A 25814-nucleotide genomic window follows, 5' to 3' on the forward strand; every position below is an offset into this window, starting at 1 on the left:
AAACGGTATTTGTTTTTTTTTTTAAGGCAGGAGAGGATGCCGGAGCAAAAGAAACCTCAGACTCCTTTAAAAGTCAGGAGAGTGAGAACTACAAACCCCAGTCAGGCAGAGAGGAGTTGAAGGGGGAAGAAGGGAGGGACCTGGCACCACCAGGTGTGCACCCAAGTCCCAGGACCGGGCCACCCCAGACCCCAGAAGCTCAACTAGACCCAGGGGACCAGGCCAGGAGCCAATCAATCCAGAGCTGCACAGATATGACCATCCACCTGCTAGATAGAGAGAATACAGAAGTTAAGGTGACTGCACATAACCACATATAGTAAACCTACTACTACTGCTACTACTATATAGCATTTCTATAGCGCTACAAGGCGTATGCAGCGCTGCACAAACATAGAAGATAGACAGTCCCTGCTCAAAGAGCTTTCAATCTAATAGACAAAAAATAAATAAAGTAAGCAAATCAAATCAATTAATGTGAACGGGAAGGAAGAGAGGAGGGTAGGTGGAGGCGAGTGGTTACAAGTGGTTACGAGTCAAAAGCAATGTTAAAGATGTGGGCTTTCAGTCTAGATTTAAAGGTGGCCAAGGATGGGGCAAGACGTAGGGGCTCAGGAAGTTTATTCCAGGCGTAGGGTGCAGCGAGACAGAAGGCGCGAAGTCTGGAGTTGGCAGTAGTGGAGAAGGGAACAGATATGAAGGATTTATCCATGGAGCGGAGTGCACGGGAAGGGGTGTAGGGAAGGACAAGTGTGGAGAGATACTGGGGAGCAGCAGAGTGAGTACATTTATAGGTTAGTAGAAGAAGTTTGAACAGGATGCGAAAACGGATAGGGAGCCAGTGAAGGGTCTTGAGGAGAGGGGTAGTATGAGTAAAGCGACCCTGGCGGAAGACGAGACGGGCAGCAGAGTTTTGAACCGACTGGAGAGGGGAGAGGTGACTAAGTGGGAGGCCAGCAAGAAGCAGATTGCAGTAGTCTAAACGAGAGGTGACAAGGGTGTGGATGAGGGTTTTGGTAGAGTGCTCGGAAAGAAAGGGGCGGATTTTACGGATGTTGTAAAGAAAGAAACGACAGGTCTTGGCAATCTGCTAGCTATGAGCAGAGAAGGAGAGAGAAGAGTCAAAGATGACCCCAAGGTTTCGAGCTGAGGAGACAGGGAGAATGAGAGAGCCATCAACAGAAATAGAAAACGGGGGGAGCGGGGAGGTGGGTTTGGGGGGGAAAATGAGAAGCTCGGTTTTGGTCATATTTAATTTCAGGTGGCGTTGAGACATCCAGACAGCAATGTCAGACAAGCACGCTGAAACTTTGGTTTGGATGCAAGGTGAGATATCAGGGGTAAAAAGGTAGATTTGGGAGTCGTCAGCATAGAGATGGTAGGAAAAGCCATGGGATGAGATTAATGAACCAAGGGAAGAAGTGTAGATAGAAAAGAGGAGGGGACCAAGAACAGAACCCTGAGGTATGCCGACAGGCAGAGGGATAGAAGTAGAAGAGGATCCACCAGAGTGAACACTAAAGGTGAGGAGGGAGAGGTAGGAAGAGAACCAGGAAAGGACAGAGCCCTGGAATCCAAGTGAGGACAGGGTATCGAAAAGTATGCTGTGATTGACAGTGTCAAAAGCAGCGGAAAGATCAAGAAGAATGAGGATGGAATATTGACCTCTGGATTTAGCCAGTAATAGGTCATTGGAGACTTTAGTAAGCGCAGTTTCGGTTGAGTGGAGAGGGCGAAAACCAGATTGTAGTGGGTCAAGAATAGCATGTGAGGAGAGAAAAATCAAGGCAGCGGCGGTGAACAGCATGCTCAAGTAATTTGGAGAGAAAAAGAAGGGGGGAGATGGGTCGGTAATTAGAGGGACAAGTAGGGTCGAGTGAAGGCTTCTTAAGGAGAGGTGTGACCACAGCATGTTTAAAGGCAGCAGGGACAGTCGCAGTGGAAAGTGAGAGGTTGAGAATGTGACAGATAAAAGGAATAAGAGCAGGAGAGATGGCATTAAGAAGGTGGGCGGGAATGGGATCAGAGGAACAGGTGGTACATTTTGAGGAAGAAAGGAGAAGTGTAGTTTCCTCAATAGTAACTTCAGGAAAGGGAATGAGGGGAAGGAGAGAGAGGGGAATGGACTAGTGGAGGGAGAGGTGGGGAGGTAGAGAAAGCAAGGTTTATCTTTTGAACCTTGTTGTGAAAGAATTCAGCAAGGGTCTGAGGAGATAATGAAGGGGGAGTTGGGGGAGGGGGCACCTTGAGGAGAGAGTTCAATGTGGTGAAGAGAAGTCGAGGATTAGAGCCAAGAGAGTTGGTCAGTTGGATATAATAATCCTGTTTGGCAGGAGGTCAGCATGAACTTAAAGTGTAAGAAATCAGCAAGGGCCCGAGATTTCTGCCAGAGGCGTTCGGCGGAGCGGGTACAGGAACGTAGGTAGCGGATATTAGAAGTCAGCCAAGGTTGGAGTTTTGTACGCCTTACAGGGCGGGTCATCAAAGGTGCAAGAGTGTCTAAGGCAGAGTATTGTTGTAAACCTCTGAAGTTCTCTCTATCTCCACCTGCTGGAAGAGGGACATAACCCACAAGTCTCTGGATTGATCTGTGGGACGCTATGGAAAGAAAACTTCAGAGAGCCCCACTTGTAATGACATACAGACCAGAGCTGAAAAAAACTTAGAAAATCTTCAGCCACTACTCCAGGAGGATGTATTACTAAAAGAGAGAGAGATTCCCAGCTCCACCAATTCTGGCCTTCCAACAACTTCCTGAAGCAAAAATTAGTAAAAAAAAAAAAAAAAATTCCCAAAAGAAGCTCAAAAAGAAGAGAATGGCAGAAACAGTCCTTGCAATAAACCAAGCTGCAAAACTGTGCAAGCATACATCACAGGACCCCACAGTTACCCACATGGAAAACATAAAGGGAGCTCACTCATGCTCTTCCACAAATGTTGTATATATTATTCAATGGACAAAAAAGTGAGGACAAATCGAAGAGGAAATCACTTGTTTGTCCAATGCTTTTGTTGCACGTGAGGAATCCTCTCCTCCCTTCTCGTTTTCCTGTATATATTATTCAATACAGAAAATGTGAAGAAGGCTGCTGTATTAGGGAGATTGACCAAATGCTAAAGACAAGAATCAATAAATACAGGCACCACATCAAACACCACAAAACAAACAACAGGTAACTTTTAAACAATCCAGGACCATTAGACCTTTGAAGTTAAGATGATGAAATATGTTGACATCCACTTGATTGGATAAACAAGGATCTAGGTTTCCTGTCACATTATAAACCATGTATATGTAAATCAGGAACCATATTTTAAGCTCAATGCAATAAAAAATAAAAAATAATAATCAATATAAATAAATATATGTGATTTGTGCTCAGTTTTTTGGGTGTATATACAAAGGCTCAGGAGCTGAGATGTAATAACACCTTCACAGACATCATAGCACGCCCTACCACCTCCTACAGAGGGAGTTATTCAAAAGTCTTTCTTCAATATACAAAATTGCAAAATTATACGCAGTATAAAGCTGTTACTTAGCTTGAGCAGTAGATTTAATCTTGTTTCTTGACGTGTATGAAGTATTTTGTGTAGCTTCCTGGTCAGTGCAATACTTTTCTAGTGCAACTTATTTTCAATCATTCACAAAACAAAATCAAATATTCCCAAGTTCCCAACATGGACCATGTTTCGCCATTAGAACGGCGTCTTCAGGGGAACCAAAGATACAGCAGCTTTGGAAGGAAGACCTCTCCAAATCGATTTGGAGAGGTCTTCCTTCCAAAGCTGTAGGAGGTGGTAAAATGTGGGATACAAATGTAATAAATAAATAAAATAAGTAAAAATGTGTATCACCTTGCATTTGTCCACATTCAATTTCATCTGCCATTTGGATGCCAGTCTTCCAATTTTCTAAGGTCGTCCTGCAATATTTCACAGTCTGCAAGTGTTTTAACAACCTTGAATAGTTGTGTCCTCTGCAATTTAGGGGCCCTTTTACAAAGCAGCAGTAAGCCCAACGCAGGCTGCACTTACCAGCAGTAGTCCCACGCGCGGACCATTTCCAGGGGAAAAAGAAATCGCCGTGGGCTGCCCAGTTACCACGGGAACCCTTACTGAACCTCAGTATGTACCTTATGAGGAGAGGTTAAGACAGCTAGGACTCTTTAGCCTGGAGAAAAGGCGGCTGAGGGGTGATATGATAGAGGTCTACAAAATAATGAGTGGGGTAGAGCGGACAGATGTGAAGCATTTGTTTACGCTTTCTAACAATAATAGAACTAGAGGACACAAGATGAAATTAGAATGGGGTAGGTTTAAAACAAATTGGAGAAAGTTTTTCTTTACTCAGCGTGTGGTTAGACTCTGGAACTCATTGCCGGAGAAGGTAGTGACGGCAGCTGGCCTTGCTGAGTTTAAAGGGGGTCTGGACAGATTCCTGAAGGAAAAATCCATTGATCATTATTAAATTTTGGGTTTCTGCCAGGTTCTTGGGGCCTGGATTGGCCGCTGTCGGAGACAGAGTGCTGGGCTTGATTGACCTTTGGTCTTTTCCCAGCGTGGCAGTGCTTATGTACTTATGGGTGGCGGTAAGGGCTCCTTGCCTATGGTCACGCGGTAAGAGTCAACTCACTGCGTGGCCATTTTTTTTTTGGCTTTTACTGGCTGCGGAAAAAACGTCCCTGGCAAGCAGAAAAAAATGGCCCCCGCCGCTAGCACAGGGCCCTTTTTCCCGCAGCTTGGTAAAAAGACCCCTTAATCACCTCACTCATCATTCCAATTTCCACATCTCTAAATAGGTTAAATAGCACCAGTCCCAGTACTGATCCTTGTGGCACTCCACTGTTCACCCTCCTCCACTGAAAGAAGTGACCATTTAACCCTACTCCTTGCTTTCTGTCCAATAATCAATTCCTAATCCACACCAGAACTTTGCCTCCTATCCCAAAAGGGCCCTGGCGTGCAGGAAAAACGTCCCCTGCTGCTACCGCTGGATCTTTTTCCCCGCAGCTTAGTAAAAGGACCCCTTAATACATTTTCTATAAAGGAAAAACCCATCTGGTGAAATCAAAACCATTTGTGTTCATTTAGATTATAGCAATAAAGATGATAAAATTAATGCAAGATTCGCTCCATTACCTGAGCCCAGTGGTTTTTGAACACGATTGTGCATGTTTCTGGATCAACTCCCTGCAGGCTCATTGCTTGACGGGTCCTGCCAACTGATGACGTCATAATTCTCTCGGGGGTCTGTCCCACTAAGTCATGTTCAGTTTTCTTTAAAGACAGCATATCCAGTCATCTGAATTCATGGTTCATACTAAAAGACACTGGAAGGTCACTTCGCTTTCTGCCACGTGTAGAATCCTGTAAACATGATTTTAATAAAACAGATTGAAAGCTTGAGCAAAATCTTCCATTGCATAAACAGCATGATAAATTTTCTATTCGTATTTGCTTTTTGATTAGCTCTAGTAGAACATCCATTGAAATAAATGCCAACAAGAAGTTATCAGTGGATTAACAACAAATTTTGATGAATTTTAAATTAGTCCAGGAAAAACGTATTGTCCACAGCTGGTTGATGGTCATTTCTATTTATTAACTGCTCACCATTAGTATACTTAGGGACCGCTTAACCAAACTGCTGTAAAGTGAGCTTAGCACGCTCTTACACAGGTCTTTCCCATGCGCTAAGGCCATTTTCACCACATTAATGACCACGTGCTAATTATCCGATGTGAACACTTACCAAAACCTTTTTTGTAGGCGGTAAGGGCTCAGGAGCCACATGCTAATCGGTTAGCGTGTGGCAATGTAACTGGGGACTTGTTCGTGAAAAAAAAGCATCCAAAAAAAGCGACACAAATTCTCGCTTCTGGCGCCCTTCTTTTTTCTATTATCGGCCGAGCGCGCCCATCTCTCCTCGGCCGATAAACACGCCCCAGTCCCGCCTTCACCAAGCCTCAGACACGCCCCTGTCAATTTTGTCCATTCCCGCAACAGACTGCAGTTGGAGGCACCCAAAATCGGCTTTCGATTATACCGATTTGGGCGCCCATGAGAGAAAGGCGCCCATCTCCCGATTTGGGTCGAAATATGGGCGTCTTTCTCTTTCGAAAATAAGACTGTATGTTTTTACAGCCTCTTTTGTTTGTAGAATAGAAAAGCAGAAACTACAGCCAAGCTGAAGGTCTTTGATACTTTTCCCAAGTGCTGGTTGATGCTTTTGGTCTCACACCATAATAATGTTCCCAAGCAAATGCTTTTGAAATTATTCTGCAGTTTTTATAATTCTCTTTGACTGAAACTGCACTTTTTTTTTTCTTTTTTACAACCAGCAACAAAGTAAAGGGCTTTTCTCCTATTTTGTGTCTATGGGAAAAATGCCTGGTAAATAGGTCCCAAAGAGTCTAAATAGCGATACCTACATAATAATATTTCATATCGCTTTCACTTTCTATTTATATATCATCTGTGCTTAAAATAATATCAATCCTGCACATGTTATTCAACCTTCTAAAGGATATTTGTAAGGACTGGAGAAGGAGGGAAACTGAAAATCTTACGACAGCAAAATATTGATGTTTGTTGCAGCCTATTTCATTATGCCCTGCATCTACAGGGCAAAACATTAACATTTTAAAAATCCCACCCAAGAGGCTAAATACACTGTTCCATACTGCAGTGGTTAACATCTGCTCAAGGGTATGTTCATGGAGTAAAAAAAAATAAAATAAAAAAAAGACCGAGAGCTCAAAAGAACTGGTTTAGCAAACTGAGCCAATAGATTGTACTACTTCAATCTGAACCAAGACAGTAAAGAAATGTCTGCTTTTTTAAATGCTGCTGTCCACTTTAAGCAAAGACACATAAAAATTCCAACTTTAAAAGCAAACATTTGTAAATGTTATCTCTATGAACTTTGCAATCAAAACAGTGTTGATGCAGATTATCTTTATAAGCTCTCTATCAGCCGCTTTTAAATACATGTAATCATCTCTGACCTCATGTGCAACTTTCTTAGTCACTTTATTTTCTAACACCTCTTACTTACTTACCTATCTATATGCTCCTTCTTTGCTTATACTCTATGCTGTCTATTAAAACGTTCTATTATGACATTATAAGTAGAGTACTATGCCATACTTTGTATTGTTATTTGAATATTTTTACTGCTGTGATTGTCCACTGCTTATGTTTGATTTATTCTTACTGTACACAGCCTTGATTGAATTCTTTCAAAAAGGCGGTAAAATAAATCCAGATAAATAAATAAAATGAATGACAACAGACCAGTGGCGTAGCTACTATGGGGCTACGGGGGCCTAGGCCCCTGTAGATTTGGCCCTGGACCCCCCTGCCGACGACCCTCTCAACCCCTCCTCCTGCCGCTAACCCGCCGTCGCCGTCTGCTACCTTTGCTGGCGGGGGACCCCAACCCCCGCCAGCCGAAGTCTTCTTCCTTCGTTTTGTTTCTGAGTCTGACGTCCTGCACGTACAACATGCAGGACGTCAGACTCACAGAAACAGAATTAAGCCTTGAGATCTGCAGGGCTTCGTTCTGTTTCTGTGAGTATGACGTCCTGCACGTTGTACATGCAGGACATCAGACTCAGAAACAAAACGAAGGAAGAAGACTTCAGCTGGCGGGGGTTGGGGTCCCCCGCCAGCAAAGGTAGCAGACGGCGACGGCGGGTTGGCAGCGAAGGGGGGGGTTGAGAGGGTCGTCGGCAGGGGGGTGGTCAAAGTTGTTGGTGTCGGCAATGGCGGGGCGGGGGGGGGCTAAAATGTGCCCCCTCACCTCGGGCTCTGGACCCCCCTCCCGCCAAAGTCTGGCTACGCCCCTGCAACAGACTAATAAGAATCAACCTTTCTGTAGTTCTAACAGTGCATGTCAGGATGGTTAAAATATTAACCAACCAGGTACAGGTTTCCTCCCCTATCCTTCTGCTCCTTTTTCCTGAGGTTTCTTCTCCCATTTACTATCTTCGTCCTCCCTATCCAGCACCAATCATGAAGATCCCTTTTCAACATAAAAAGGACCAAAAACATTAACTAGGCACAGAAAAAATGGGTAATTTTGTAAAAAGGGTGCTCAGGGCAGATGCATATGTTGTGCTGATTTTATATCAGCCCATAATGGACTAGATTCAGTACATGGTGTCCAAATTTGGGCACCAAGAAATGAGCGCCGAGCACTATTCTATAAACGGAATTCTGAGTTGGGCGCCATTTACAGAAATAGCGCTTATTGTTGGGATCTGCGCCCAGAGGATTTACACCAGCTGAACCCCGGTGTAAATCCTCCCACCTAAATTAGGTGCAGATCTCCCGTATTCTCTAATACTGCGCACATCTGTAAAGATTTGCACATAATGGAGGCTGTATATGCAAATCAATTTCATGCATATTCAGTGTGGATATCCTGAAAACCTGACTGGCAAGGGGGTACTCCAGGACTGACTTGGGAAACATTAACTTAGAGGGTTTCTTGTGTGTAGAGCTGCTGTTGTTAAGAGTTTTGCGCTACCCTGAGCAATTGGCATTTCCAATTTTGAATTTCATGAGTGTGGCACTGATATTTGCTTTCCAGCGAGACCACAACCCCCGACACAGGCACTGTGCCAAACCACAGCCATGTCAGGTCAGTCAATAAAGGATTTCTATTGGGACCTGTTTTGTGTCTCCATTTTGGGCCATCTCTATTCCTTTTGGTTTCCTTTCCCGATATCTCATGGTTAGCATCAACCCACTAAGCAACCCAATGGTGCAGATAGAATTTGTCCTCAAATGACTCGTGTTCATTTGGTCCTACCAACATACAAATAAGGGCATGGACAAACAGTAATGTAGACTACATAGGAAGAATCACATGCAGTCAAAAATTTAGCTCAAACTTCATAACCAATCAATGACGATTTCCACGTAGATCCTTCAGTAGTTGACTCACACCAAAAAAACAAGTACTCAATTCAGTCTTCGAGAATTCTGTGAAGGACCCTTGAGAATCTGGCCTTTCTAATGCTTGATCAGATTCACAGTGTCCCTCTGGCTGACTTCATTTGTAGGCAGGCAGACGTGTGCCCTACAGGTGAACTTTCTGACATTTTCTAAAGAAGGCTAGAAGTTGCAGGAAACTGCTAGAACAAACAGAGTGTCCAGCATAATCAGCGGGAAGCTCTGGTGACAGTAGAATTCTCCTCTGACTATACAACAGAGACTACCCCTTGAAACCATGTCATAAGTTTTCACCTCCTGGCCTCTGACCTTTATTAGCTAGGGAGAACCTTCACGCCAAGCCTTATCAATACAGGTCCCAGACGTAACATGCCTTTTAATATGTCACCTAGGGCAGAATGTCAGCAGGTATAGAGAACAAGTTTGAAGTTGCAGGACCCAGAACCTAGAAAGTTGTTGACCTGTGCTGGATGTATGAGGGTTGAGAACGCTCTGAATTCCTTCTAATCACTAGTGAGGAAAAGGTTAAACTGGGCTACCATTGTGAATACCAGCAAAGTACCCTGGACACAACCCCTGTGGTTCAGGAACATTTCAATGCTGAAGGATTATAGTACTTATCACCTATACTGGAGCCCGGGGTGCCGCTTATAAAATACCTCTTAGCACTAGGATCCGTGTGCAATTTTGGGTGCAAGGATTTACACCAACTGAACCCTAGAATAAATCCCTGCACCTAAATCAGGCATGGATTCACCAAATTCTATAACACCGCACACAAATCCTAGAAACACTCTTGCCCACCATTGCCCCTCCCATGCCATGCCTCCTTTTTGGATCCACATGAAAAAAATTTACGTGCACATCTGGAGTGGAGGAGTGGCCTAGTGGTTAGGGTGGTGGACTTTGGTCCTGGGAAACTGAGGAACTGAGTTTGATTCCCACTTCAGGCACAGGCAGCTCTTTGTGACTCTGGGCAAGTCACTTAACCCTCCATTGCCCCATGTAAGCCGCATTGAGCCTGCCATGAGTGGGAAAGCGCGGGGTACAAATGTAACAAAATATAAATATTTATAGAATAGTGTCTATAAAGATGTGCATATATATAGGGGGTCTTTTACAAAGCAGCGGTAAGCACCACACGCTAAAACAGAACTACTGCTGGCCCAACATGGCCACCAGTGGTAGTTCTGGCTGGAGTGTGCGCCATTTCCCCTAGACGACACTAACCCGGAGGTAATTGGGCATCTCCGAACACTGACTGGTTACCATTATCGCCTCCTTAATGGGCGGCGGTAAGTGCTCCTCGACACATGGTAAGACTTATTTTACCGGGTGGGGGGGGGGGGGCATTTTACCAGCTGTGGTAAAAAAGGGCCCTGGCATATGGAAAAAAAGGCTCCCACCGCTACCGCAGGGCCCTTTTTCCTACAGCTTAGTAAAAGGATCCCATAAATTCCAATGATTGCCAATTAGTGCCAATAATTGATGGTTAGTGACCAATTATCGGCGCTAATTGGCTCATTAAGCAATTAAATTGCATGCATAATTTGAACGCACAATCTTGAGCACTATATATAGAATTAGGTTGGTAAATAAGCTCTTAAATTTGTACCTAAAACAACAGAGTGTGAAGTGATTTGCCCAAGTTTACAAGGAACAATCAGTAGGATTTCCTAAACAATGCCGAAAAAAATGGGATTCCAAATGTTTCAAGACATTTTGTAATTGTTTAAATATTTAGTATGACCTTTGAAAATACAATAATAATAAGGTTTTTTTCACAGTTAATTCTTAATTTGTGTTCAAAGTGTCCTCATTCATCTTTGACACATTCACAAAGTCTTCAACGCAACTGAGCTGTTGGTTCAATGAATTCTGGTCCACGCATCTTGTTCCCATCATATATTTGCTCTTGGTCCCTCAGGTATATGGTAAGCCATATTATAGAAAATCTTTAGCATCATATCTGTTAGTTGAATGTTCTAATGCATGCTTATTAGATGTATCATTAGTATTATGTTAACATTGTATTATGTCTCTGGTATTTCAATTCCAGTAATGATAAATGTGTATATTTTTGATATTGTTCACAGTAGTTCTATTATTAGGTTACAATTTACTGTTTTCAAGTTTACCTCATTTATTGTATTTATGTTTATTCTTGGTTATTTTACTATTGTTATACTGTTAACAAAATTGTAAGCTTTATGCTAAACTGTACCTGCTGTACACTGCCTTGGGTGAATCTCTTCATAAAGGTAGTTAATAAATCCCAATAAATAAATAAATGTTTTGTGATCTCGATGCACTGGAGCTCCAACCTGCTGAAAAATAAAGTACTCAGAAATGTCTCAAATTTCAGGAAGAAGTTACTACTGACCTAGAACGTTTTTGGGTTATTTGGAAAAATGTTGTGGGTCCCGTTTTTTCCAGACACTGTTTAGTTCTCAGCCTACTACTGAAACCACTAGAATATTCCTCCAGACCTCTAACTGCAAGCTCATGATACGGCCATACATACCAATATCCAAGAGTCACTTTGGGCAGGTCTAAGTTAAAGGTATCAACATTTCAAAATGATTGGGAGTGCCAAACACAAGATGACACTTCACTGGACACAATGAAGGAGTTTGCTTAATATTGAGGGTGCTCAACACCCACGGGCACCCACAGAGCTGGATCCTATGGTCTATGTAATTCCTGGTCCAAAATGCATGTTACTTATGCTACAGCACAAAAAAACGCTTCATCTTCGTAAAAATAATTAGTTAAATTTCCTCTCATCCTTAACCATTTCTAGTGTTACTGAGTTTATAAAATGCTTTGAAGAACACATTTTAACATTGTCAACCAGAGCTTTTTGCATGAGTAGAAAATGTACAGAAATACTTGGGCAGATGGGGAAGCTGCGCTTTTCTGCCCTATGTAAGCAAAATGCACATTAATTCTAACTACGGTCCCTTTACAGTAACAGCATATGGAGGAGGTTAATGCTGCCAAGCTTTCGTTCAGCTGCACCATCAGATCTTGTCCTCCTTTCTCCTGCTCTCAAGGCTCAGATAGTACACGGTTTCCCAGGTTTTAATCACTTCAACATGTTTTCAGATGAGGCAAAAAAGCTGTATCTACAGCGTAGGGAGTCAAACTCTGACATTTCTGAATAACAGCTGACAGCCTGCCCAATCATAATAATATAAGTAAAAACCAGTTTTAAAAACTCAGAAGCTGCCTACAGATTCATAGAAAAAAACAAAAGGAGTCAATATTCAGCCTAGGGCAATCAGCATTTCTATAAACACTGACCATCAAAAGCTGACTTATGGAAAAATATTCAATGTCTGCCCTAATAGAGGAGTAGCCTAGTGGTTAGTGCACTGGACTTTGATCCTGGGGAACTAAGTTCCATTCCCACTGCAGCTCCTTGTCACTCTGGGCAAATCACTTAACCCTCCATTGCCCCTGGTGCAAAATAAGTACCTGTATATATGTAAACTGCTTTGAATGTAGTTTCAAAAACCTCAGAAAGGTGGTATATCAAGTCCCATTTCCTTTTTCCTAATCTGAATATCTGGGTCATGCCTGGCCGACAAAAGTTATCCGGACACTGGCTGATATTCACTTCTGGTGCCTGGATAGTTATGTGGTCTGCCCTGACTCGTAGCAACATAGTAAATGATGGCAAATAAAGACCTGTATGGTCCATCCAGTCTGCCCAATAAGATAAACTCATTTTACATGGTATGCGATACTTTATAAATATACCCGAGTTTGATTTGTCCTTGCCATTTTCAGGGCACAGACATAAGTACAGAAGTAATGCCACAGTGGGACAGACCAAAGGTCCATCAAGCCCAGCATCCTGTTTACAACAGTGGCCAATCCAGGTCACAAATACCTGGCAAGATCCCAAAAAAGTTCAATACATTTTATGCTGCTTATCCCAGAAATAAGCAGTGGATTTTCCCCAAGTCATTTTAATAATGGCTTATGGACCTTTCCTGCCCAGCACTATTCTTGTACTAAAAGTTCTGAAGCTAAAATCAAAGCCCCTTAAAATTTACACTCCAGCCCGTCCATACCTATTCAGTCACGATCAGGGCATAGACCCTAGAAGTCTTCTCAGCACTGGTTTTGCTACCCAATTACCGGTGTTGCCGCCCAATCTCTGCTAAGATTCCATAGATCCATTCCTTCTAAACAGGATTCCTTTGTGTTTATCCTACCCATGTTTGAATTCCATTACTGTTTTTATCTCCACAACCTCCCGCGGGAGGGCATTCCACATATCCACCACCCTCTCTGTGAAAAAAATACTTCCTGACATTACTCCTGAGTCTGCACCTCTTCAAACTCAACTATTGTCCTCTAGTTCTACCGCCTTCATGTCTCAGGAAAAGGTTTGTTTGCAGATTAATACCTTTCAAATATTTGAACGTCTATATCATGTCACCCCTGTTTCTCCTTTCCTCTAAGGTATATCTGTTCTAGTGCCAGACTTTCAGTGGCACCATCTTGTTTCAAGTGATGTTCATAAACCATGCCAGACTAATAATATCACTGTTTCACTGGGGTTAATTACATTTAGGAGAAAAGCAAAAAACTGAAGTTATTACTTCATTACACTTTTCTTTTCCATGATAGGTTACAGATTATTAACAATATATATGTAATTTAATTTTTGAGTTCTTTCATTACTCTGGGGTGTGTATACCATTTGGTCCAGATGATTTGCTGCTGTTTAGGTTGTCAGTTTGGCCTATTACGACTTCCAAGTTCACCAAGGTTTCTTTTGTTTCAACTGTTCCACCATATTGCCACCTTACATCCTCCTCAGTAAAGACTGAAGCAAACAATTTACTGGCCGATTTTTAAAGTGATTTAAGCGGGCAGCAGCCTCTCCTGCCCACTTAAATCACTTCCCGATGCCTAAGTGGGGATATTCAATGACACTTCAGCAGCACTCTCCAGTTAATATCCCTATAGACTGCCCGACCAAAAAGTGGGCAGGTCAGGGGTGGCATTGCGGGCAACACTGGGAAGGAGACCGGGGTTATGCAAGTGCCGGCAGTATTCTGCCATTTTAAAGTGGAGTCGCAAAGGACAGGAGCAAGGGGGCTGTACTCCTGCCCCCAACGACCCCCCACTGGACCACCAGGGAAACAGGTAGGCTCGGGGGGGGGGGGCTATCTAGACATCAAGGGCTTGGGTGGCTCATTCAGGGGGGAAAGGAGGAGCTTGGAGTATAGAAGCCTGGGGGGAGAGGGTAGGAGGGATGGGGATCGGGAGGTTTTAAAAACTAAAAATGGTTATGCAAGTGCTGGCCCGATATTCAGCCGGAACCCACATAACTTTCTTATGCAGGCCCCGGCTGAATATCGGCCGAGACCCACATAAGCTCCAGCAGCCAGGGCTACATAAATTAGCCCTGGATATTCAGTGCCAGTGCTCACACATATGGCCCGGCACTAAATATCCAGGGCTAATATAGCCAGCAACTGTCAGGGGGGGGGTTATAATTTTCCCCTTTGGCTTTGTCCTCCCCGAGTACCCCTTTTACTCCTTGATGATATAGCAAGCTTCTTTTTAAATTCTCTTTTAGCCTTCCTGATCAATGTTTTGAATCTAATTTGCCAGTGTTTATACCATAGCTTCCTAGGCCTTTTTTTTTTTTTTTAAATTTGGATACTTTTTCCATTTTTTTGAAATGGCTTTAATAGCCTCTTTCACCTCAGCTATTAACCATTCTGTCATTTGGCCTTCTTTCCACATTTTTTAATATGTGGAATACACTTGGTCTGGGCTTCCAAGATGGTATTTTTAAACAATATCCACACTTTACTTTAACTCTTAACCTTTGCAGCTGCTCTTTTTAGCTTTTTCTTTTAACCATTTTCCTCAGTTAATTGCTGATGCAGTAGCTTTCCTTAGTGTCTTCACTCTAGTAATTAACTCAAATTTGATCATGCTATGATCACTAGTGCCAAGAGGACCCAAAACCCTTACTTCTTGCACCAAGTACTATAGTCCACTAAGGACTAAATCTAAAATAGCTCCCCCTCTTGTCAGTTCCAGAACCAGCTGCTCCATGAAGAAGTCATTTATCCTTGTTTGATTCTTGATATACTGTCTTTCTATGATACAATCAAAAATGGTTTACATATTACATACAGGCGCTGTATTTTCTCTGTCCGTTTTTCATCTAGGAACTTAACCCAAGGCTGTCAAGTAACCCAGTACTAAGAGGGAGATTTGAGGACACTCCTGGCTTTCTGACAATCCTATGATGCATTATGGGAACTGCAGCAAGGATTTCAATGGGTAGAATTAGGGACTCTAAATCCCACACTGCTTTGGGATGTAAGTTTAAAACCAGAACTGACCAAAAAGTCTCCCTCTTTGAACTGGGTAGCTTAGCATCTCTGTTTACCTCCCATAGCATTTCCTGGCGTGACATTTATCTAGTTAATGTTGGGGTAATTGAAATCACCCACTATAGTGCTGCCAAATGTAACATAGTAGATGACGGCAGAAAAAGACCTGCACGGTCCATCCAGTCTGCCCGTACACCTTACCTTTGATTTGTATCTGTCATTTTCAGGTCACAGACCCTAGAAGTCTGCCCAGCACTAGCCCCGCCTCCCAACCACCAGCCCCGCTTCCATTAGTTTCCCTGATTTCATTTAATCATATGTTGGTTTGTTACGGCCAGGCAGATGACAGTATAAGCCCTACCATTATTCTCTTTTCCTTCACACATGGAATTTCTACCCAAGAGGATTCCATGTAGCAATCTGTTTCCTGCAGCATTTTTATTTAATCAAAAGAACTGGTAGCCAAAAAGGATGAACTGTTCAAAACAGAAAATAAATAAAACTGAAATGTGAAAAAAAAAAAACCCTACTGTGCCGGGGCACACAATTTAATTGCTGTCCACTGTAATATTTTGGAATTTTAGTTCTCCCCTAGACAGTTTTTTGAGTGTTCTAATGGTGGATAAATCTTTTGCTTGAGAGAAGAAACTTTCCAACCATACTGTTTTTATGTGCTCTTCTTTTAGCAGAGCTGCCAAGGGGGCCCAATTCTTGACAGGGCTATTTTAGGACAAGCCCCCCCCAGCCCCACCCCCATTCTGCCCAGCCCTGCCCCTAGCCCTACTCACTCTGCCTTTTGGCTCTATCCAGCGTTGCCAGATGGGCGGTTTTCCCGCCCAATTGGGCGGTTTTCCGCAACCCGCGGCGGGTTGCAGTTTTTTTGGGCTGGTTTTGTTTTTTTTGTGCGGGTTTTGAGGCGGTTTTTCGGCCGGTGGGGGGTGGGGCTAATGGCGACAGAGGCGGGGTTTGTGATGTTTTGGGCGGGGTTTGCCGATGTATTGGGCAGGGCGATGACGGCAGGTCTGATGACAGCGGGGGCGGGGTGATGATGGAAGGGGTGGGGCTGATGACGGCGGGGGCGGGGTGATGGCGGAAGGGGCAGGGTTGATGACTGCGGGGGTGGGGGTGATGACGGAAGGGGCGGGTTTGATGACATCGGGGGTGGGGTGTGTGCGGTTTTTGGGCGGGTTTTGGGCTGTTTTGTGTGGGAATTTTTTTTTTTATATGGCAACCCTGGCTCTATCCCTGGCACACCTCTGTTCCAAAGCCACAGGCCAGTTCCCCCACCTTCCGCAGCAGATGCCGCCTTAGTAAAATGTCAGCTCCTGCTGCTGTGAGATTTTGCAGCTCTTATGGTGGGACTGGTCCCATGAGTAAAGTCTGTACAAATTACTTCAGGTTAGCTGTAGGGATTTTTCCTGTAGTTGTTCTTGTGTCTCTTTACTATAGCTTAATTCTGTCCCCAAGGAGGCTGTTGCCAACAGTACCGGCAAATATTTTTTTTCATTTCTACTGAAGATCTGTGGCAATCCAATTCTTTAATTTTGCTTGAAATCCTCTTGCTTCCTTCAGTCCCAGGAAATCAGGGGATTATGGATTATGGACTGCAGCTCCTCACCCCACAGCCAGTCTCTCTCAATCTAGCAGCATGTGGAAATTAACCTTCTCACTGCTGTCAGGGGCAGAGTGAGTCCTGCAACTTCCTGTGAGTTCCACTGGCCCAGGATTTGCTGGTAGCTGGCTTCAGGATTTGGAAGCAGCACTGCCTCTGCTCCTGGTTTTACTCCAACCTGAGAGAGAAAACTCCAGAACCTACTATGGTTCTTTATACATTCAGGGGAACTGGAACTTCTTTTTAGTTAGGCTGTCCCCTATGGAAGGGAAGGAGAGCCACCCAAGGGGGAAAAAAAGCGCTGAATAGTGTACTGCTGAGGTAAAGGGTCACGGATTTGATATATTGTTTTCCAGTGATACAATCAAAGAAGTTTACATTTATTCTATACAGGCACTTTGCTCCTAGTAATCTCACCCAGTGGCGTAGCAAAGGGTGGGCCCAGGTCCACCCACTTTGGGTTCAGGCCCACCCAGTAGCAGCACACCTATGATGTGGCTGGCAGGGATCCCCAAGCCCCACCAGCCAAAAACTCCCAACAACTGTCCCTCCTGCATACCTTGTAAATAGTAGATCTTCACCTGCAACGAGCAGCGACTGATACATACTGTTCACACTGGCCCCACAGCCTTCCCTCTGATGTATTCCCGTCTATGTGGAAACACATCAGAGGGAAGGCTGTGGGGCCAACATGAGCAGTGTGTATTAGTTGCTGCCGGTGAAAATCTGCTATTTAAAAGGTATGCGGGGGAGGGGGGTATGTTTGAGAGACCATATGGTACGCAGGCAAGAGAAGACCAAATCACTTGTGGGACAGGGCGGAGTTCTTCTGCCCACCCATCTTGGGCCCAGGCCCACCCAAAATTGGGTGTCTGGCTACGCCGCTGATCTCACCTGGGGCAAAGGACGGTTAAGTGACTTGTCCAGAGTCACAAGGAGTCATAGTGGGAATGGAACCCAGTTCTGCAGGGTGTCAACCCACTGCACTAACTATAAGACTACTCTTCCACTCATTTGTACAAGGGTACAAAAGCAGAGACAAGAGATGTCAGCATTCTAGACTCAGAGGTAGGTATAGTCTTTTTAACTGGCATTACTGTTATCCCATGTATGAAGCAAATCCAGCTCAGTCAAACAGTCAGAGGTAAAAAGCAGAAAAGAATACAGTCTCCTATGATATGCCTGTGGGAAGAGATCCCTTAATGTTCCAGGACTGCAGCTTCCTGCTCACAGAAATGGGTTCACCAGTTTCGTTCTTCTCTGGAGTGCACTAAGACAGGGAACAGTTCACTGCACAAACATGCATGAAAGCTCTGGCTGTCTCCAAGGACGCATGCAACAGCACTGAAATACTGGCACTTAAGAGTGGAATAGAAGATTGCTAACGTTGCAGGTAAGTACCCCTAGTATCTACTTCAGCTACAAATTCCCTTTTCCCCCTAATTATTGTTTGAAATAGCTTTGGCATTCTATAAAGTAATGTGTGCCTGACATTAAAACCAACATGCCTGAGGGGGGGAATCACGTGGTACAATGAGCTGAGGAACAGTGTTTTCTCTCAGCTCCTAGTTCATCCGCACGATATCATCCCTGGCGGCTAACATCAGCGCATAAATTACCCTACACAACATTTACTTGACTCACCTGTGCTTTATGGACAAATTTTTGAGCAAAACAATGAAAGATATGTCTTCAAAAACCGGGACACGCAAGAAGGAAAAAGTGAGGCTTGCAACTTCAATGGATCCTAAAATGGCGACCAGAGAGATGCAGAAAGCGGTGAGATGAACGATCTTTTATGTTCTCGAATTAAAGAATTCGTAGTGGAAGCTCTTGATGCATGATTGGCCCCTATTAATAAACAGAAGAGGTGCTGCGAGGACTTCCAGAACAGGACAGAACTTCATTGGTTAGTTATTTGCTGGGAAATTGCTTTTAAACTAGGGAAAGGGAGACTTAAGAGTTAAATAGGTAATGCCTGTGTCTGTATTTTTAAGTTAATCTACTTACTTAGCAAAGGTTGTTTAAGAAATGGGGGACAAAGCCAGGCCTGGGGAGAGACACAGCTGGGCCTGGGGCAAACCACCCCCCCAACCTCAGCCGCCATGGTACCATCCCCTCTACACTCACACCCTCCCACACTCACACCATCCCTCCATATTCGGGCCGCCCGCTCCCTTAACTTCTGTATCTGACTTCTCCTGCTCCTGTGTGCCGGGACCCAGATGATTGCATTAATGCGATATCCTAAGTCACCCCGTTATCGCGTTAATGCAGTCATCCAGGTCCAGGCCAGCACAGAGGAGCAGGAGACAGACAGACCTGAAAGAAGTTTTCCAGCACTGGGCCCCCCACTGGAGGCCAGGGCGGGGGAATATTGCCCCCCCCCCCCCCAGCGGCCCTGATAAGAGTTTGTTTGTTTAGCTTTTAAAGTCTATATTATAGCTCCATAGGCTAGCAGTTAAGGGACTATTCTAGAATTTACCACAGCATCAGTATAGAGCAGAGCTGATAATCACAGGAAACCCCAGTTTAGAGTTTAAACTTCAGTTTGCAGCACAACTTAAGTTTCCATAGTGTAAAACCCTTTTCCCTATAGTTTTAAAACTAACCTTCTGCCACAGCCTACAGCATTAACAGAAAGCCTCTAGAAGGCACAGCAGGGCCTAGTTCAGTCTTCATTCCCACCCACCCCTAGCACATCTTCATTTATAGTCAGTTATTCTAATTAGGATAACAAGAGGGGAGTCTTCAATTTAGAATTTTTTTTTCTCAACTCTTGTTTATTTACATATTTGTGTTAAATAACAGAAATGTTTTGTAACAAATGGTACAAATGCCATATATCACAATAAAAAACAGTTCTCTTACTCAACTAACACGTTGTCTATCCTCTTCAACCCACTCCTTCCCCAACCTCTCCCCCCCTCCCAACCCAACCCTCCCACTTCAGGAATTCAGTATTCGACTACGTGCTAAAGGAGTGAGCGAGTCCCAAAATGGAGCCCATGTCTTGCAGTACAAGTCCCCCCTTTTAAAACTATAGGGAAAGGGTTTTACTAAGTTGTGCTGCAAACTGAAGTTTGAACTCTAAACTGGGGTTTCCTGTGATTATCAGCTCTGCTCTATACTGATGCTGTGGTAAATTCTAGAATAGTCCCTTAACTGCTAGCCTATGGATCTATAATATAGACTTTGTCAAACAAACTCTTATCAGGGCCGCTGGGGGAGGGGGGCAAAATTCCCCCAGCCTGGCCTCCAGTGGGGGGCCCAGTGCTGGAAAACTTCTTTCAGGTCTGTCTGTCTCCTGCTCCTCTGTGCTGTGTTTTACAGATCATCTGCTTGAATATGAAAGATTGTATAGGATGAATGAATCACGAGTGGGATAAGGGGAAAGTGAGCATGAGTATGCCATAACCCAAAGGGAAGTATAAACGAAGGATGTCACATTTAATCTAAATTCTCTCTAGCGCTTGTAATCATTTCACTTCCGAAGGCTGTACCATATATAATCAGTGACCCATGTATAGTGGGTGTTCAGCTAACTTGATATGCAGTTAGGGTATGAATGTGGGCATCTTTATTGACTCAATCACATATACTAGGCTGTAACACTTATGTATGCATATATGTTTGACTTAGTTGTTTAAAATTTGTAAAATAAGCTTGTCAATATTGAATGTGGTCCTGGTTGACTTAGCTGTATGTACATACACTACAGAAGGAGGTGGAACATTTAATGTGCTATGATGGTTCCCTTGTGACACTACCGCATATTCCTTTTGGGATATAATGGTTGGAACGGGTATGGACTGAGCACATTAATATAACATTAATATAAAATTCATTTCATGGATCTCCGTATGGGGATGGTATTTGAGAATTCCAGTTCACCACTTTCGGTCCTAAGTTCAACCCTTTCAGCTTATTCATGAGTCTTCTGTGGGGGACCGTATCAAAGGCTTTGCTGAAGTCCAAGTAGATTACATCTAGCGCACGTCCTTCATCCAGTTCTTTGGTCACCCAGTCTTATTTATTTATTTATTTATTTATGATTTTGCAATATTACATCCATTTCAAAAATGTATTAGATACAGAGAATATATTAAACACACTATAACATAAAGAATATATTTTTTCTATTTCGACCACAATCAACACCACATTGTGAGGCAAGAAACTAGGAAAATCAAAAAAAAGAAGGAAAAAAACAATTATTGAGTTTAATTTACTCTAATAAGAGGGGAAAAAAACCCAGTTACTCGCTAGCCGATATAACAGCATTTTTAAAGTAGGATCTCAGGTCTGAACATCAGTCTTACTATGTTCTTTTGATTCAATATATATTTGCATTTTTCTGGGGTCAAGGAACATATAATTAACACCATCAATAGAGACTAAGCATCTGCATGGATATTTAAGAACAAAAGTCCCAGATATTGCGAGGATTCATGGTTTAAGCACCAAGAATTCTCGTCTCCGCTTTTGTGTCTCTTTGTTAAGGTCAGGAAAAATCTGAATCTTGGCTCCAAAAAAAAGTGCATTCATATATCGAAAAAATAATTTGAAGACATTATTTCTGTCAAACTCAAGAGCAAATGACACCAAGAGAGTTGTACGTTCAGTAACCACCTCTAATGAACTCTCAAGGAACTCGGTCAAATTCAGATCCGGATGAGATTGAGAAACCAGGGGTTGAGACCAAATTCCAGATATATAACGAGCCCCAGTGATAGGAGGAAAACCCTCCACTGGGATTCCTAGGATTTCTCCAAAATATTTTTTAAGCATATCTTTAGCAGGAATTAAAGGAGACTTGGGAAAGTTAAGGAATCTCAAATTATTTCTCCTCCCCTGATTATCCAGATACTCTAGCTTTTCAGCTAGAGTATCTCTATCTTTTACCAAAGTTCCTGTCAGGTCTTGAATTTTCTTTAACTCTCCTCCCAAGGTGTCAGTTTTTGCTTGATTTTCTTGTATCTTCCCACACAGCTGCTCTTGGGTTTGTTTTAAACTAACAATTTCTTCTTTTATGGACATTGTTACCTTAGTTAGGCTGGTGTTCATCCCCTGTATGGCATCCCACAACCGCTCCAGCGTTATCACAGCCGGTTTTGTTCTCTCATCGCTTACCCCCAGAGGTGCCACCAGGACAGGAGTGAGTGCAGGATTCCTTGCACCCAAATCTGTAATCGCTGTCTTCTCTGGGGTTGACGCTTCCACGGGGCCTCCTCCGGTTGCTAACGCAGTAGACTCTTTGGTTTGCGTTTGCTGCCCCTCCGATAGAGAGCTAATACTTCCGGGTCGCGGTGGAGCTGTAAAGGGAGGCGGACTAAGTGACGCCGCCTCCATGCTGTGGTCCGATAGACCAGCTACGGACCCCATCGTCGCGGGTGCTGGCGTTCTATTCATCTGGACTCTGTACTTCTCCGTTTGTCGCCGGAGCGCCGGGCTTCCAGGGCAGGAGGAGGACTGGATCCCTGTTTTCCCCTTCCTTTTCCCCATGAATCTTCAAGGGGAAAAGTGCCGCTTACTCAGGTAACGCTGTCGGGTTTCGGGAGCTCAGAATCTGCTTCCTCTCAAATCGCCATCTTGCCTCCCCTCAGTCTGGTCACCCAGTGAAAGAAGTCAATAAGATTCGTTTGGCAGGATTTTCCTTTGGTAAAGCCATGTTGCCTCAGGTCCTGTAACCCGTCAGCTTCTAGAAAGTTAACTATCCTTTCTTTCAGCAGCGACTCCATTATTTTTCCTACCACCGACGTGAGACTTACCGGTCTGTAGTTTCCCACTTCTTCCCTGTCTCCAATTTTGTGAAGAGGGACCACCAAATGTCAGCAGTAATATCAAAATGCTTCAGAATACTATTGAAACTCAGAAGGATAAGAGACTATTTTCCCAATCATTCCGGATAACGGTACAAGCGACGATACCATCACAATTAGGCTACTGTAACGCAGCGTACGTAGGTAGTAAAGAAAGCACACTAAAATCATTACAAACCATCCAAAACTCAGCAGCAAGGCTGATCTTAAAAAAGTCAAAATATGAAAGAGCTATCCCACTACTCGAAGCACTGCACTGGCTGCCACTCAAAGCAAGTCTAATCTTCAAAGCTAGCACCCTCATTTTCAAGATGCTATTTAGAATGGCACCTGTATACATGGAAGACATGATAGAACTATCACCAAGAAATGCAGGCCTGGAAACCAGAAGTTACCTACTTCTGCACCTACCCAACTGCAGAAACATAATGTACAAAACCATCTGCACAGCAGGATCCTGCTACCTGGGATCCAAATGGTGGAACTTGAAACCAAAAGCCATCTGAAGCATCTCTAACTACCTTCAGAAATTAGCTGAAAACATACCTTTTACAAAAATTCTATAACTAACCACGTAAGCCACAAATGGTCTCTTTTAAGTCACAACTGTAAAACTACTGTAATTTCACTGTAAATTGTAAGCCACTTTGAATCAAAACTTGTTTTGGATGATAGTGAGATACAAGAATGCATAAATAAATAACAGCACTTAAGACTGCAAAGGGTAAGATTACATCTTGTCAAGTTGATTTAGAAAACCTGTTCATGAACTTTTACAGGAGGCTGTATGCATCAGAGGTGCAATGTAAAGATTCTTTGACACATGGTTAGGTTTGGTATCCTTGCCTACTGTGTCCCCCTCTGATAAAGAGAAACCCAAAGCTTTTCAGGGGAGGAGATCCAACAAGCCATTTCCCATTCACAGCTCCATAAGTCTCCCGGACCAGATGGGATCAATGGAGGTCCAGAGAAATGGAAGGCGTCCAGCCTTGCTCTCACCCTCTTTCCTCTCTCCCCATTCCCAGTCCCTAACTTCTTTCTGCCCCTCCCCACACCCATTTTATTTTTCTCCTTTCCCTTTCTCCTTTTTCTATCCCCATTCCCAGCTGCCTATACACACACACACACACAAAACTCCTACCTCCCATCCTCTTTTCTCATACTTCAACCCCTCATGGTATGTCCTATCTCCCAGCCTCTTTTCCACATAAACCCTCCCCACCACCAAGGCCTCTCTATTCTATCTCCCTCCCCCTCCCCTTTCTGGTCTTCCCTCTTCCTGCACTGATCACACAGTAAGAGGAGAACGAGTGACTGCATAGTGAACTGCATCCTTCACCTCTGATGTCCACAGCCCCCACTGTAGATGTATGGTGTCCCATGAAGTTCAAAATCAGCAATCTGGACCAGGGCAGCAGAGGCAGAAGAGGAAGCAGCCCTCTTGCTGAGTGAATAGCACAGGGGGGGGAGGGGCAGGAAACGTTCTACCATCAGTTAAGACAGACATCCAAACACAAGCAAATTCTACACGAAAGGGTAAATTTGGGTGCTTCTCGTAGCCACAGAATTGTGGGAAAGCAGAGACTCTGGCCACAATCACATAGACAATTTCACCGATCATTCACCTCAGACTTAATACAGATAAAAAGTGTTTAGTGACCATGGCTGCACTAGTATTGCCATTTGTATAGTGGTACCAGGTATGCACAGCACTTTACAAACATATATAATAAACAGTCTCCGATTTCTGAAGCTTGCAATGTTAATAGACAGACAAGAAAGACAAACAAAAGTTAAATCTCTTCATTGACAATTTACAAAGAACATTTCACTATCTAAAATAGTTACATGTGTATATCCCTTCACATTTCTAGCAATTTGCTAGCATGACCGGCAAATTCATCTCCCTGTTCTTTGCTGGAATCTGTTTTTCTCAGCTTCTGAGAACTCATTTCCTTTGACATGTCTCCTGCACTGAAAAACCTTCAGCCTTGCACTGAAAGCTCTTGGAAATGAAAAGTCACTCTTCCCATGAGAACAATGATTTACAGTTGCATAAATGGCTTCATTTCACAACATCCTCACACTGTAAATACAATGGCAAAAACACAATGAGGAGAGGGAACAGAGACAAATCGGTATTTCACAGGCGCATTCTTACAGCCCACACCTGGTTTCATTTATATGCTGCATTCCAAAACTGTATCACATTCTGGACACAGTGTATGAAAGAGAGGCCACAAGCAGCCCACTCTCTGCAAGAATAGAATGATATCCAGGCAAGCCGCAAGAGATGTCTTCTGTAGTCAGCCCCTGAAACAGCCCAAAGCCACAACCTGAACTTTTAGAGAACCCAATGCCAATCCTTTCTGAAGACCTGCTTGGAGAAATGCTAGAATGTGTGCGATCTTAGCAGAGAAGGAAAATAGTCCGTGCTCAGAACACCAGTCCTCAATCATCCTCCTCACCCTCACATATGCCATGGATGTAGAGAATTTCCGAGCCTGAAGAAAGGTAGCAATGACCGAATCAGAATAACCTTTTTGTCTCAACTGAGCCCTTTCAATGGCCCAAGCCATAAGACCAAAAGGGGACAGATCCTCCATGAGCATGGGACCTTGCTTCAGTAGGCCATATACCTGCAGAAGATGGAGAGGACCCCCATCCAGCAGCTGAATCAGGTCCTTGTATCACAGCCTAAGCGGCCAATCTGGGGCTACAATAATTATTGGACTATGGTGTAGTGTGATCCTTCACAACATGCAGCTTACAATGGGCCAAGGCGGGAAGACATATAGTAGATGGGTCTCCGGCCAGGTCTGCAGTAGAGCATCAATCCCCATTTAACCTGGTTCTTTCCAATGGCTGAAGAACTAGGACACTATGGCATTCCCTTTCATCGCCATCAAGTCCAGAAGCAGAGAACCCCATCAGCTGAAACCCCCTGGCTTGATAGTTCCCATTTTCCCGGGTCTAAAGAGTCTATGCTGAGAAAGTCCACCTCCGCATTCTAGAACTCTGCATTGTGAGCTGCAGAGAGGC

The 25814-nt window shown here is 43.7% G+C and overlaps 1 protein-coding gene across 3 annotated transcripts in view; it reads right to left on the reverse strand.

Moving 5' to 3' along the window:
• The window catches only part of FAM160A1 (family with sequence similarity 160 member A1), a 315919-nt gene that overhangs the window by 171072 nt on the left and 119033 nt on the right, over positions 1 to 25814 (reverse strand). For all 3 annotated transcript variants that reach the window (XM_030191647.1, XM_030191646.1, XM_030191648.1), the window contains exon 2: positions 5143 to 5370. In XM_030191647.1, coding sequence (XP_030047507.1) covers positions 5143 to 5295 — 153 coding nt within the window. In that variant the 5' untranslated portion in view covers positions 5296 to 5370. The remainder of the gene's footprint in view (positions 1 to 5142; positions 5371 to 25814) is intronic.

This window comes from Microcaecilia unicolor, chromosome 2, assembly GCF_901765095.1.
Source record: "Microcaecilia unicolor chromosome 2, aMicUni1.1, whole genome shotgun sequence".
Taxonomy (NCBI): Eukaryota; Metazoa; Chordata; class Amphibia; order Gymnophiona; family Siphonopidae; genus Microcaecilia; species Microcaecilia unicolor.